Here is a 13,336-nt window from a genome sequence, read left to right as displayed (position 1 = left end):
TTGGCTTTTGAAGAAAATCAAACTTTATCTCTTCAATTTCCTCTTCTACTTTCTCACACTTCAAACCATGGTTTCATAAAATATCTCCTTTTATATTGGGGTGATTATCTTCTTCCTTTTTTTTTTTTTTTCAATTCATTCCCAATCTGTTGTTGTCAAATTTCATTTTTTTCATATTAGGTTTACTCCACATTTAACTGAGATACTATTCAATATTGCTTCTAGCTCCATAATGTAAATCAATCTCTACATTCGTTAAGTTTTTTTTGTCTTTTGAAACATTCAAAAAAAAAAAAAAAGAAATAACCATGTTATTTTTTTACCTACATTACCATTCAAGTTGTATATCACTGATAACAAAGTAAATAATGGTCAAAATCATGCCATAAAATAAGACGACCCAACCAAAAGCAAATCCATAAACCATCTTCCTTCTCAAACCCTAATCCTAATCCTAAGTACTTTATGAGCAAACTTTATAATCAATAATTACTCGAGAAATAAATGCAAAAAATTCAAAAAAAGAAAATAAAAATTGAGACCTATCACGTGCAAACCGTTCTTATGCATCTTTCCCACTACCCTCATCATTCACACAGTATCCCACTCTCTCTCCTCTTTCTCTCTCTTCTCCCTTATTCTTCGAAAGTGGGCCTTTTTCTTAATCTTAATCTTAAGCTCAAAAATGCTTCATTTCTCTCGTTGTCAATAATTTTATTTACCAGAATTACTTAGTTGTCTTCTTTCTCATGATTTACTCCTAATTTCTTCCAAGTTATCTGTCATTTTAGTTTGCCAACTTTGGTGGGTTCCAACTTCCCACAAATTACTCTTCCATTTTGTTTTTTTTGTTTTTTCTAATTTTAATTTGTAATTTTAACTGTTTTATTCATGTTATTGGAGTATATTGCACCCTTTTCATTATATACTAATATGTTTAGCAATTCTTGCTTAATTTTTGTAATTTGGTTGATGGGATTTGTTGAATTTGATCTGGGTTTCTTCCCATGTGATGATTACATGTGGGGTTTGGTTTACAGCTTAGTAACTTCTGGAAGTAGTGAACTGCCAAAAAGAGCAGAATTATTATAGTTTACAGTACTTACTGAAAAATAGAAAATATAAGTTTTATTTTCAGAAAGGTTTAAATCATTACACAAGAAAGAAACATTATCACATGGGGTATGGCCTTAGATTTGATCTTCATCTTATTATAAATTATTTTACTGTTTTTTTTTTCTTACATAAAATTATTTTTGTCTTCATATGAGTGATCTTGTTGATTCACAATAATAATTGGAGTGTTAGTCATACTTCTAGTCTAGCAATATTGGTTGCTTAATCTTTTCAATTGGGGTTTTTTGTAGGTCATAATTTGATAAGATCTTGCAGAAATCTATGGGTGAATCATTAGTTGAGGCTCCAAAAGTTGATACCAAGGTAACCCCATTAATTCCTTTCCTCTTTTTATGGTAACCCCTTTTTGTGTTTTTATGTAACTTTTATGATTTCTTTTTTCTTTGATATTATTTGGATTTTGTCTATCTTTTAGGATTCTGAATTAATATATGGTTTTGGTATCAATGTTGATTGCTTATGATAATTATGATTATTTTTATAATATGTTGGTTAGCTAAATTGGGGGGAAGTGGTAAGTTATTAGCATTTTGTTTGTTGTTAATGATTTTGTTTATTAGTGGTTTTTAAGGAAAGAGAAGTTTTGTTGTTTTTGTGTATATTAATACAGATGGGTGAGTCTTTTGCACTCCCATGTCTTCAAGAATCAGTGTCATTTGGTAGATTTGAGCATGATTCTCTTTGTTGGGAGAGATGGTCTACTTTCCCAACAAACAAGTACTTGGAGGAAGTTGAGAAATGTTCTACACCTGGATCGGTTGCGCAAAAGAAGGCGTATTTCGAGGCTCATTATAAGAGGATTGCTGCTCGGAAAGCTGAGTTATTGGATCAGGAAAGAAAGAGAGAGGAAGAGGAATGTGCGAATTTGGGAGATCGGAGTCCAGTGGGTTTGACGTGTAACACCAGTGAGGAAGAGTTTGATGTTGAGAAATCAAGTACTCAGAACTCTGTTGATGGAACTGAGGTGCCATGTGAAGTTGGTGAATCCACTGATGAAGTGAGTGTTAAGCATATTGATATTATAGGCTATGGTGCTGATATCATAATTGAAGAAGATGGAGTTGCAGATCTCAATAGTGAGGTGAGTGAGTATAGTGATGAAGTGAGTGATCATGTTGATGTAGATGAATTAAATGAAGAGGCAGATATCATGGTTGAACAGAGAGAGCATATTGATGCACTGAGTGACCATTTTGATTTCACTGATGAAGTGGCAGATATCATGGTTGAACAGAGTGAGCATATTGATGAACCCAATGACGAGGCTGGTGTGGCCGAAGAAAAGAAGGATATACAGCCTGAGCATTTTGAGGAGGAGATTAATGGTGCTAATATGATCAAAGAAAAGAAGGATATACAGCCAAATGATACTGATGGGACTGATGTGGCTGAAGAAAAGAGAGATTTATTGCCAGAGCTTATTATTGACTCTAACAGTGGCACTAATATGATCAAAGAAAACAAAGATATACAGACCCAGCTGGTGGATGTGAATGAAGATTCATGTCTTAAAGTGGAGATTTCTCATATAGAGAAACCAGATGAACCTGTTTTGGTGAAAGAAGATACCGCTTCAGCACGAGTGTGGCATGATAAGGAGGTATTGCCTCAAGAAAAGGTTGTAGAACGAAAAGTTGCAGAGAAAGGAGCCAAAAACCCAGTAAAATTGGTTGATCCAATGAAAACGAAGAAGGTATTGTTCTTATCCTAGTCTATTTTGTCTTCTTTTTGTGATTGTTAGACAGCTTTTCATGTTCCTTGAATTTTATGTTTGACAACTTTGGTGAAGATGACAACTGATACCACAAATTCTAAGAAAAAACCTGCATCACCAATCCCCGCAACTTTAGTGAAGAAGACAACTGATAAAACTAGTTCTAAGAAAAAACCAGCATCACCAATCCCCGCAACTTTGGTGAAGAAGACAACTGCTACAACAAATTCTAAGAAAGCACCTGCATCTCCAATCCCAAAAAAACCTGCTGCATCAATGCCAAAGTCACCAATGATGTCTACTCCTAAGTCATTGAAGCCTGAGTTGACAAAAACTGCTAAGTCTACCACAAGGCCATCAGTTCAGAAGGAAAATGGTTGCACTCCGCTGTCAAGCAAGAAAGCAACTAGACCTGAAAGCAAGAGAGTACTGCCTACATCCTTGCACATGTCTTTCAGTTTAGGACCAGCTCATTCTGATTCAGCATCACTTACACCAATGAGAAATTCGTTGATCATGGAGAGGATGGGTGATAAAGATATTGTAAAACGAGCATTTAGGGCCTTTCGAAATGTCAGTCAACTTTCACCGCCTAGTTTAGTGAAACCGACTACACCAAATCAGGTAATTTTTTTTTCTTTAATGATTACTTTTTAAAAGTAATATGAATTTTACATGAGTTTAGTTATGATGTCTATGGGTGGTGGGAGGTTACTGCACATTATATTTTACCACTGAGCTTACATTGTAAAGTTTAATCTTTGCAGTCTGCAACCAAAAATATTGAAGTGAAGGTTACTACGCCTGATAATGTTCAAAAGAAAAAGGAAGGGTAATGTCTTTATGTTTTATGCCCACCATATGACATTCTTTTATGCTTTTAAATGTGTTTTATGCCCACCATATGACATTCTTTTATGCTTTTAAATGTTGCTAGCTATGTACTTGCCCAGTAAGTGCTGGATTGTTCAGCTTCAATGATCTTTAATCAGAAAAATGACTTTTTTAAACAAAAATTATTTCTCATGAATGCCAGGATCTCCAGGACAGGGAAGGCAACAAATCTAATTACTGTTCCACAAGGAACAAAAAAGACATCACAATTGCCTGGGTAAGCTTGACTTAATGGCTCTTTGTTTGCATGCTTAGTCTTGCTAATTTGAATAGATAATGCTTATACGAAGTGATTAAGAACTTGAAATGAAAAGGGCATGCTGAAGCTAAACTTTAAGATATGATTTGATGAGAATGTTTTGGAAATAATTGGTTGATTGCTGGATAACAGATAATTGCTTTTCATGAAAAAAATAATATATTATGATCTTGATGAAACTTTTAATATTAAATAATTAAGGTCTATCAAGACGCCTCTATAGAAGGGGAAGATTTCATGTATTGATAATCCAACTAGATCATGAATACATTTTTTGGGACAGAAATAGTAATTAGGAACTTATATAGAATAACCTAAGCTTATCAAAAGAAAGTCAGCAGTCTGTAATTCCTACATTGCTTTTCCAACTGAGTGAAAATTGTCTGTGAACATGGTATCTGGGCTGCCTCACCTCACATAGACTTTCAGCTGTGACACCCTTTTCTTTTCTTCCTTTCCCAATCTATCTTTACTCTGCTTTGCCACCCCAGGGAGGGGCAAGCATTGCGTTGGAGAAAGATTACTGTGCTCTGATTAGGTGTTTTGCCTTTATTTACTATCTATTCTGAGAAACAGTTTCCTATACTAATTTCTTATTTGACCTTTGAATTCCAAGAAATCTGAATATTCATTATGTTTCCAAACTTTCCATAATAGAATAAAGAAGAACGTTGGTGTGGATCAAAGAAATGGTAAAGCTGTACCTGCTTTTGGCTCAAAAAGTCTAAATCAGGGAAGACAACAGAGAGAGGTATTTTCTCTGGAAAACCCATTTATACTTTAATGAAACTGTAAGTTCATATGTTTGGAATTCTAAGCTTGTTTTATTACCTTGATAGCTCACATGTTTAATTGCAATTTCTTATCCAGGTTTCGAAGAAGCTAGAACCAAAAACCAACATAAAAGATTCTGGAAACACCGATCTTCTGTCCAAATTGAAGGTGTGCATCCTTAGAGCTTGTTAAATATATGTTTCGTCATCCATAATCTTAAATTTCATAAAATTTGTATTTATGTTGAATATAATACAGTGATTAATTGTGGACCAGCTGACATCTTTTTGGCTGTAATTTTCTCTTGCTGTTCTTGTAAAAAATCTGTGTGAAACTTTTAGCTATGTACGTGCATCTCTTATGTATTGTAATTAATCATTGAGAAGGCTAAACAAGCAATTGAGTTATACTTGTATCTGATATTGCTTTTAGCTATCTCTCGCTGTAATTTTATTGTTAAACTCTTTTTTTCATATTGGATCTACACTGTAACTGATATTATAGAACAGTACTTAAGTTTCGTACTTGGTACAGGCAGAGAAAGCAACAGATTTTAGGAAATCAACTCCCGGCATTGATTCTAAGCCCAAGCTATCATCAAGCTACAATCAAGGACATGGATTCTTGAGAGGTTCTGCTCGTAAGGTAAGCTCATAAAAACTCTCTCATTAAAGATGATAGTATTTTATAATAATGGATGTTTTACATGCAATATAGTCAATTACACACCACACGAGACAACTTTCTTGTCTATTAGCCTGAGTTGCTCGTGTCTGATGTGGGATGTATAGTAAAAATGATTTACTTTAGTTCTTTACAATGGTTTTTCATCAAGCAAACAAATGATTGTTTTTTCGTGTGACCTTGTGAGAGGACTGGAAGTAGTTAATTTGGAAGACTGTCCGTCATTCAGAAAGTGCAATACATATTATAAATCATTTTTGGGAAGGAAAAGGGGGATTTAAAGAGTGCATTGGTCATGAAATATGACATGCAACCTCTAAACACTACTTTCTGAAAAGAAATAATAATTAAAAGGACTTAGTGGATATATTTTGGACATGACATTCCCAAAAGTTTGGGTTGATCTTAAACAAAATTTTGTCCCCACCACCCCAACCCCCTTCTTTTCCAATGGAAAAGTGAAGCCAAAAGGTGAAAAAATAAAGAATACTAGAGGATTAGAGACAAATTTGAGCTAATATTAGCTTCCTACAGAGGAGAAAGTTGGGAGAAAAATTGGCTGCTCTACTTTTGACAGCCGTTCGTACAAGGGTGTTTTGTCATTATATAACAGAGTTGTTTTCATATTAGTGGTTGAGATTAGATTTAACAAAGTAATGGGTCATTGAGGATTAGGTCCAAGTTTTTAAATTATGGGCGGTAGGGGTGTGGCCAACCCAATCCATAATCCATGACCAATTAAGAAGGTATCTACACCAGAAGAGCATATTAGGCTGTCTTATGAGAGACGGATCTGCTGAGGTCCATATCATTGGGAACCCACTTATACAGGTCGGAAGGGCCTAATAGCCTCTAATATGGGAACTGAATGGTTGAACCTGTGACCGTATAATATGATATCAAACTTATGCATGAATGACAGACTTAGCAGATACTTGAGCTTAACAAACCGAGTATTTATCTTCTGCTTATTGGTTGATATTTCATTATAAAGTAATGTTTCCTTCCTAATTCACGCAGGTAGATGCCAGGGTATAAGCTTCCGGTTAATCGAGATGAGTAGGTTTTCACCGGACAAACACAGTGAAACTGTCAGCACGTGACATGGTGACTGTAATTAAGCAGATTGTTTTTGTAAACGCAGTTCAGCCGTTCAGGAGTCAGGACAAGTCTCAAACTATTAATAGTCAAAGTGGCGTATCACACAGAAGTTAATCATCATTTTGGTGCGGAGTAAATAGGTCTATCATTGAGAAAGCTAGATGTATAAAGGAGCAGTTACATAGTTATAACTAATAAGTTAAAGTTTTATGTGGCCTGAAAAGTACAAGGGCGAAAAATGTACATCTGAATTATTCAATTTCAAGATATAAATATAGGATTGTTCTTATATTCCAAATATTATGGGTCCATCAATAATGTTTTATTGTATCCTTGAATCTATAATTAAATTTGTTGTATCCACCACCCTTGTTTGGTATGATGTTGGCCTATAATATGCATTGTTATTAAGTTGTTTGTCTGTCTGTCACATCTTTGGAAAGAAATGCATGGGATTTTCTCATCTTATCTTCAATCCACAACTTCTTGAAATTTTGAGTGGATATTGATTAGCAATAGCTTAGTTGTTAGACTGTATACAACGTAGTATTATTATATAGTTGATGGAGTGTGTTGTGGCACGTCTATGATTTGAAATAGATCTTGAACATTATCTAATGATTATTTTTAAATAAAAGTATGTCACAACTCACAAGTAATGATAGTAATGAAAATCTTAGGAAGTACTCTTTTTGTTGGTTACATTTAAAATCTCTACTTTAAAGAGAGAAGCTTTAACAATGTAGTATAAAATAGTTATTAATTTGTTATATATAATAAACATAAAAAAAAAATAAAAGGGTAAATTATGAGAAGGGCTCCCACCCTGTGAACAGGAATGGGGGATATGAGGAATCGAACCCCATCACTTGGGGGGAATCCTTCTATCTACTCATTCCACGTGTAAACTTTTATTAGATACACTTGATGTGTGCCATTAAAAATGTATTTTATGCCGTATTTTGAATATGCAGTTGAAAATGGTGTAATATGGCATATATAACTAACTAAGACGAATAGAGTATATATCAAGTGATTTGTGTGAAGGATATCATTCACGAATCAAGATTATGCCCAGGAATTGCACATTCGAGGTCAATCTAACACAAACTATAAGCACAAATTCAAAGTAAAAAGAAATTCATTATTGTCATTGTTTTGGGGCAAATGGACTTGTTTCATTTCCAGTTACAAACTTACAATTGATTAGACCTATTTCAGTTCAGTTCCGTTGAAATTCAGTTCAGTTCAGTTCAGTTCAGTTCAGCTCAGCTCTTAATTTATGTCTAATGATATTGCTAATGATATAAAGCCAAATTTCATTCTTTTAAGATCTTATTACAACGACAACAACAACAAAAATAATAATAATAAATAGTATATAAAAATAATAATAATAATAATAATAATAATAATAATAATAATAATAATAATAATAATTATAATAATAACAATAATAATTGAAATAATAATAATAATACTAACAATAATAATCAATAAATAATAATAATCATCAATAAATAATAATAATAATAATAACAACAACAATAATAATAATAATAATAATACTATAATAATACTAATAATAATAATCAATAAATAATAATAATAATAATTATCAATAATTAATAATAATAATAATAACAATGATAATATTGATACAATTCATTGTTCAAATGATTCTATTTTTTTGAAACATATTTCTAATGTTAATCTCATTGAGAAAATTAGAGGTTTCAAGTTTTTAATATATTTTCCATACATTTTATAATATATTTTCCATACATTTTATAATTATAATTATATAGTATATTTTTCGTAAATATTTTAATATGTACATTTGTATATACACATATGTATAGTAATAAATATCAATAAATAATCAAAGATCACTAATCCGTAGTTAAAAATCACTAATTAATAAGTTCAGTTCAGCTCGGTTCAGTTCAGCTGAGTTCAGTCAATCGGAACAGGCCCTAAGGTATATAGTACTCGTACAAATTATCTTGATTTTTTTTTTTTTTTTTTTTTTTTTTTTAAAGAACAAATTTAGAGCAATCATTAAATATACATATCCAAATATACTGAAAATAGAGTATATGAATATCCTAAAATAAGAAGTGTTTCAACTAATAAAATGAAAAGAGTAATGATTAAAAAAAGAAAAAAAAAACGTTTAGAATAGGTTTGAGTGTTAACTCGATAAGTATTTAATCCAAAATGAATAAATGATGGATAAAAAAAAAATGTCATAGTTGAGTGTAGCGACAACCACACTTGATGTTCCTTGAAACCCGTAAAAGTACAATACATTTCATAAGTTGGATCTGATCATCTGACTACCATAAGTCCATAATATGACGATACGTAACCTTTGTACCTCGTAATATCATAATTCATATTATAATCGTAGTATAATTACTAAGCATACGATAACTAAACTTCAAAAACAAAGAGAAATCCTTTATCAAAGCATAGATTTTCAAGTTAAAGATTTCTATAATTGATTCGGTTTTTCTTACCGCATAATAATGGTTTCAGTGTACAACTTTGAGCTTACCCATGAAGAAGGAACCAAATTGATTCTAATTATGCTAAGCTAATGGCCCTCAAAAGATATCAAGCTAAGCAATAAGCCTAAAAGTGATCAAATCAAATTCTGCAAACAAGAGTCTTGATCTTTAGATGGTAATTGATATTCCAGTTTGATGTTTAGGGGGAATACAACAGTTAACATTAATCACCTTGCTTCCAAGCCTAAAAGTGTTCCATTCAACTATAGTATAAACCAAACGTCCACTCTGAGAAGCGAAATCATCAAGTTGCTATGGAGCACGTCTTAATTTTCAGACAAACATGAAAGAGAAGCTAGATTTAAAGGCCACATATAACTATTCTATCTGCCAAAAACTCTCAATCATCTTCTCTTTCAGGAGGAAGGCCACAAGGCAACAGCATTTTCTGCAAGAAAACATACAACATTTTCATGAGAGAAAAGTGATAGCAATATGTAAAGCAAAAGAGGATGCAATAGAAGGGTTAGTAGAATATCCGGGGTCTTGGTTCCATTAACAAATTTTTCACAAATAGACCATCAGCAGACCGCAGTGACATTACAATCTAGGGAAACTCAAGTTAAATTGTTTGGTACTTTTTGGGAAGTCCTACGTCCTATGAAGGATATAGAAGAAAAAAAAAAAGGCCAAGACCTTGGTGGCTTGGTGTAAAGCCCAATCGAATTTACTTCACAAATAGACTATCAACAGACTGCAACGACATTAGTGACTGTAGGGTAATCTCAAGTCAAATTTTTGGTTACTTTATAAGAAGTAGAGATGAAGCTTACATAACTAACACAAGAGAACAAAAATAGATGACTGCACACACAAACCTGCATGAAGTTGTAGCGCTCTCTTCCAATAGATTCATTTTCTGCGACAGCAAAGTAGGCAAGCATAGGATAATGCCCAACATAGGAAGCATAGCTATCACGTTGGATGTTAACAGCCCATTCACTGTTCAGTTCAATAGGAAAAGAGATTAGAAACAAGTAACCAACAGGCAATCAGGCATCATGCTACAAAGGTGTCAAGGATCCAAAGATCAAGCAGAAGTAAAGCTTACAATCTGTTCAGATCTGCATGTCCAGTCCCAACATATTTTGCTTGAAGATGCTCAAGTTGGGAATTGATGTTGAATCTATCACTGGCCTACAAGACAAGAATAATATCAACACTTTGAACCAAATAAAGCAGAGTAGGAATTCAACTTTTAATATATTATACACCTGAAGCTCATCAATATACGTATGTTTGGAGCATCACCCCTCGACAAAGAGTTTATAATTAATTTATTTTTCTACCTTTTTGCTATCACTTCAAAAAAATATCAGAAAAAATAGGCCAGTCACTTATCTGTGCAGAAATGAATCTATTATGGTAAACTGCAGTTGAGTTCAACAGACTATAAGAGGATAGTATGCATTAGTATCCCCTAAATTCTCATTATGGGCTAAGTTTCCTTACACAACGATTCTCATTGATAAAGCAAGGGATGGAGATCACTGAGGAGGAAAAATTACCAACTTAGCCTTCCACTTGCACAAATTCAGTAGCTTAACAATGACGAAAACCAAATAGCCAACTGGTTTCATAAGTTCCTACTAAAGCTTCACATCAGCACACAAATGCTGAGCTTTGTGCTGTGTCAATAAAATTAATGCTCGATTTTTGTAAAATCCTATCTTACTGCAGTACTAAATACTCAAATTCCAGCTATTCAAATAAAAAAATACTCAAATTCCAAACAGGGTCCTATTTTCTTGCAGATTCAAATACGCTCCACATATATCCAAAAATATTAAGGTGTAATGCCTACAAGTGATGTAATCTTCAACCTTATTCGTTACCAAACTCAAGATCCATGAATGCCATCAAGCTCAAAGGGCATTACCTTGATAAGTTATCACCAGATCAACTACATTACCATGGTGCTCCATCCTAGGGGCAACACCATATTCTAGGGCGAAAAATCTAAAAAATTCAATTTCAAATCTTAAACCTTGCAAGAGAACAACCTATGAGAACAGAAACATAAGTCTCCTAGTTTGGCCAAAATATCTCATGCATTATCCTTTCGATAAACATTTAGAGTTATCTGCTCCTCAACATTCAAAACTAACGAGAAACTAAAACATACGTGATGCATGACTGCATTCCTTCTTGGTATCTACTTGGTAGAACACTCCTATAGAACTAGCCAAACAATCTAACTTATTTTGAGATCAGTGTAGTCTCAATGATAGCAGACAACACAATTTCATTCTTAATAAGAAACCTTTTCAATTGCTGCTTCCCTAGACACAAAGCTCTTCCTATACCTAATGACACCAATGTGTATAAAAAAAGCTCTATGCATACTAAAGCGAGAGGGGTTCTGCAGCGCCTAAGACGCGCCACAGTGCACCTCTTTGAAGTGAGGCGCACTATATGAACAATTAAAAAATTTTGGCTGAAGTTTGCTTCATGTGCGCCTCATGCGCTTTTGGTGCACCTCAAGTGCTTTTGGTGCACCTCATGCGCCTAACCACAAAAACCTAGCCCAGACCAAGTTAAGCATTTACCCCCTAGCGCCTTGAGCCTCATAGACTAGGCGGCTCAAGGCGTGCCTTAGGTGCGCTTTTTCAAACAGGCCTAAATCTGTTGATAAAACTATTCGAAGAGAAAACATCAGGATTTGGCATAAGTTCAAATAGCAATATAGTGGAACCATGTCCATTACAAGCAATAAGATTGACCATTGCCTTGGGAGTTGGGAAAGACGTATAAATGTTAATAAATGAAGTTCGCGCAGTGGGCCTCGAGCCCAACACAATGTTTAATAACATATGAGTGAAGGTACTTTCTCAAACAGGCAGCCCTGGATGATGCGTAAGAGATGCAAGAATTGAAAGTGAAGTTGTTAGGCAATGAGCAAGCAAGAATAGTAGCACATGGTCAGACCAATATTGAGATAGCAGTTTATCAAAGCATTGAAGTTAAAGTGAACTAATCCATTTGAGTTCAGAAGTGAAGGCAGTGAAGCAGTAATCGTGGTGAAAGTAGTAACAAGGTACTCATTTGGCCATTAGTGACACAGCTAGAACTCGATTAATTTAGTCAATGCTTGACAAACTAGCAACAACAAAGCCTTAGTCCGAAAATGACAAACTAACAGAGAAATTAATACTTCGTGTAAGATACTCCAAGGCGTGTGGCAATACCACCACTTCCGTGAAACTAAACCATTTATCAACCAACGATCCACCCTCCACGTAAAATACCACATAGAATGCACACGTAATGTGGCATAGTCCAACACAACTAACACATGTTTCATTCGATATAATTAAGCTGGAAGGTAGCCTATCAATTACAAACTGTCCCCTTTTCGGCTTTACATTCAAACACCGAGTCACCTTCGCCAAGAGTACTAATTTAACTCAAACGTCGTCCTCTAATTTACCCGCCAAACAGTTTAACTATACACTATCCTTACTAGTTACAGTATACATTAATACTAACCCGCCTTCCTAACAAAGCACACAAAATTCCATAGATAAAAATACATTAAATTGGTATAAACAAAAGTAATGGAACACAAATTCAAGCATAATTATGGTTCAACAAAGAGCATAAACCACAAAAAAAAAAAAAAAAAAAATAAATAAATAAAGGGGGGGGGGGTAATTACTCAGAATTAGGGTTTTGTGACATGAAAATTTCCGTCGGTTATGTATTAAATTAGATCGATTAATTTAGACAATTAAACGCAGAAAAAAGATAATTTCGAAACTCAATAAGATAATCAACGGGTTTGAAGAAGGAGATTACAGAGTGAATACATACCTGCATCTTGAGGAATTTCCAGAAAAGTGTCATACACAGTGTTTTCAAAACCGAGTCCTTTTTATGTACGGATTACGTATTTTCCCAGAAAAGTTGTTAGCAATGACTACAAATGGGTTGGGCCGCAGCCCGCATTGGAGTACAGGGCAGACTTGTGGGCCGAGCTTTAAAGTGACCCTTGAAAGTTTTCCAAATTAGCCAGCCCAAAATTATTGCAATTTTTTTTTTTCATCAACTTAGATTTTTTTTTTATTTTTTTTATTTTATATTTTTTTTAAGCAAAGGATGCATAAATTTAGTTAATAGTCATATTACAAGGAGTTCCAGCTGGGACATCACCAGCGAGATTAACAACAGAGTTCTCACTACAAAGAGTTAAGTCTCTAA

The 13,336-nt window shown here is 33.9% G+C and overlaps 2 protein-coding genes across 3 annotated transcripts; one reads left to right on the top strand and one right to left on the bottom strand.

The window, feature by feature from the left end:
• The first annotated feature begins 359 nt into the window (after positions 1–359).
• On the top strand, positions 360–6,974 carry LOC110713849 (microtubule-associated protein futsch-like). Of its 2 annotated transcripts, none has more exons than XM_021892285.1 (10): positions 360–804; positions 1,368–1,440; positions 1,748–2,830; positions 2,927–3,475; positions 3,619–3,683; positions 3,888–3,962; positions 4,662–4,755; positions 4,875–4,946; positions 5,313–5,423; positions 6,483–6,974. In XM_021892285.1, exons 2-10 carry the CDS (start codon positions 1,399–1,401, stop codon positions 6,498–6,500), a joined length of 2,109 nt encoding a protein of 702 aa, XP_021747977.1. In that variant the 5' UTR covers positions 360–804; positions 1,368–1,398; the 3' UTR covers positions 6,501–6,974. The 2 variants fall into 2 exon arrangements, with proteins under 2 accessions (XP_021747977.1, XP_021747978.1); XM_021892286.1 differs by lacking the exon at positions 360–804 and adding an exon at positions 827–1,182.
• A 2,068-nt stretch (positions 6,975–9,042) lies between these two features.
• On the bottom strand, positions 9,043–13,040 carry LOC110713689 (uncharacterized protein At4g14342-like). The gene is made up of 4 exons (XM_021892146.1): positions 12,950–13,040; positions 10,188–10,273; positions 9,955–10,078; positions 9,043–9,524 (listed from the first exon to the last, which is right to left on the bottom strand). Exons 1-4 carry the CDS (start codon positions 12,980–12,982, stop codon positions 9,477–9,479), a joined length of 291 nt encoding a protein of 96 aa, XP_021747838.1. The 5' UTR covers positions 12,983–13,040; the 3' UTR covers positions 9,043–9,476.
• Between the last annotated feature and the right edge of the window lie 296 nt (positions 13,041–13,336).

Source organism: Chenopodium quinoa, unplaced genomic scaffold, assembly GCF_001683475.1.
Source record: "Chenopodium quinoa cultivar QQ74 unplaced genomic scaffold, ASM168347v1, whole genome shotgun sequence".
In the NCBI taxonomy this organism is placed as follows: Eukaryota; Viridiplantae; Streptophyta; class Magnoliopsida; order Caryophyllales; family Amaranthaceae; genus Chenopodium; species Chenopodium quinoa.
The sequence above is the reverse complement of the archived record's forward strand: the minus strand, read 5'-3'. Positions and strand labels throughout refer to the sequence as shown.

Excerpts from the sequence above, each read along its gene's own strand:
- LOC110713849 (XM_021892285.1), top strand. The coding sequence starts at position 1,399 with ATGGGTGAATCATTAGTTGAGGCTCCAAAAGTTGATACCAAG. Across the intron at positions 1,441-1,747 it reads CTCCAAAAGTTGATACCAAG|ATGGGTGAGTCTTTTGCACT; the intron begins GTAACCCCATTA and ends ATATTAATACAG. Across the intron at positions 4,947-5,312 it reads ATCTTCTGTCCAAATTGAAG|GCAGAGAAAGCAACAGATTT; the intron begins GTGTGCATCCTT and ends TACTTGGTACAG.
- LOC110713689 (XM_021892146.1), bottom strand. The coding sequence starts at position 12,982 with ATGACACTTTTCTGGAAATTCCTCAAGATGCAG. Across the intron at positions 10,079-10,187 it reads CATGCAGATCTGAACAGATT|TGAATGGGCTGTTAACATCC; the intron begins GTAAGCTTTACT and ends TGAACTGAACAG. Across the intron at positions 9,525-9,954 it reads AGCGCTACAACTTCATGCAG|AAAATGCTGTTGCCTTGTGG; the intron begins GTTTGTGTGTGC and ends GTTTTCTTGCAG.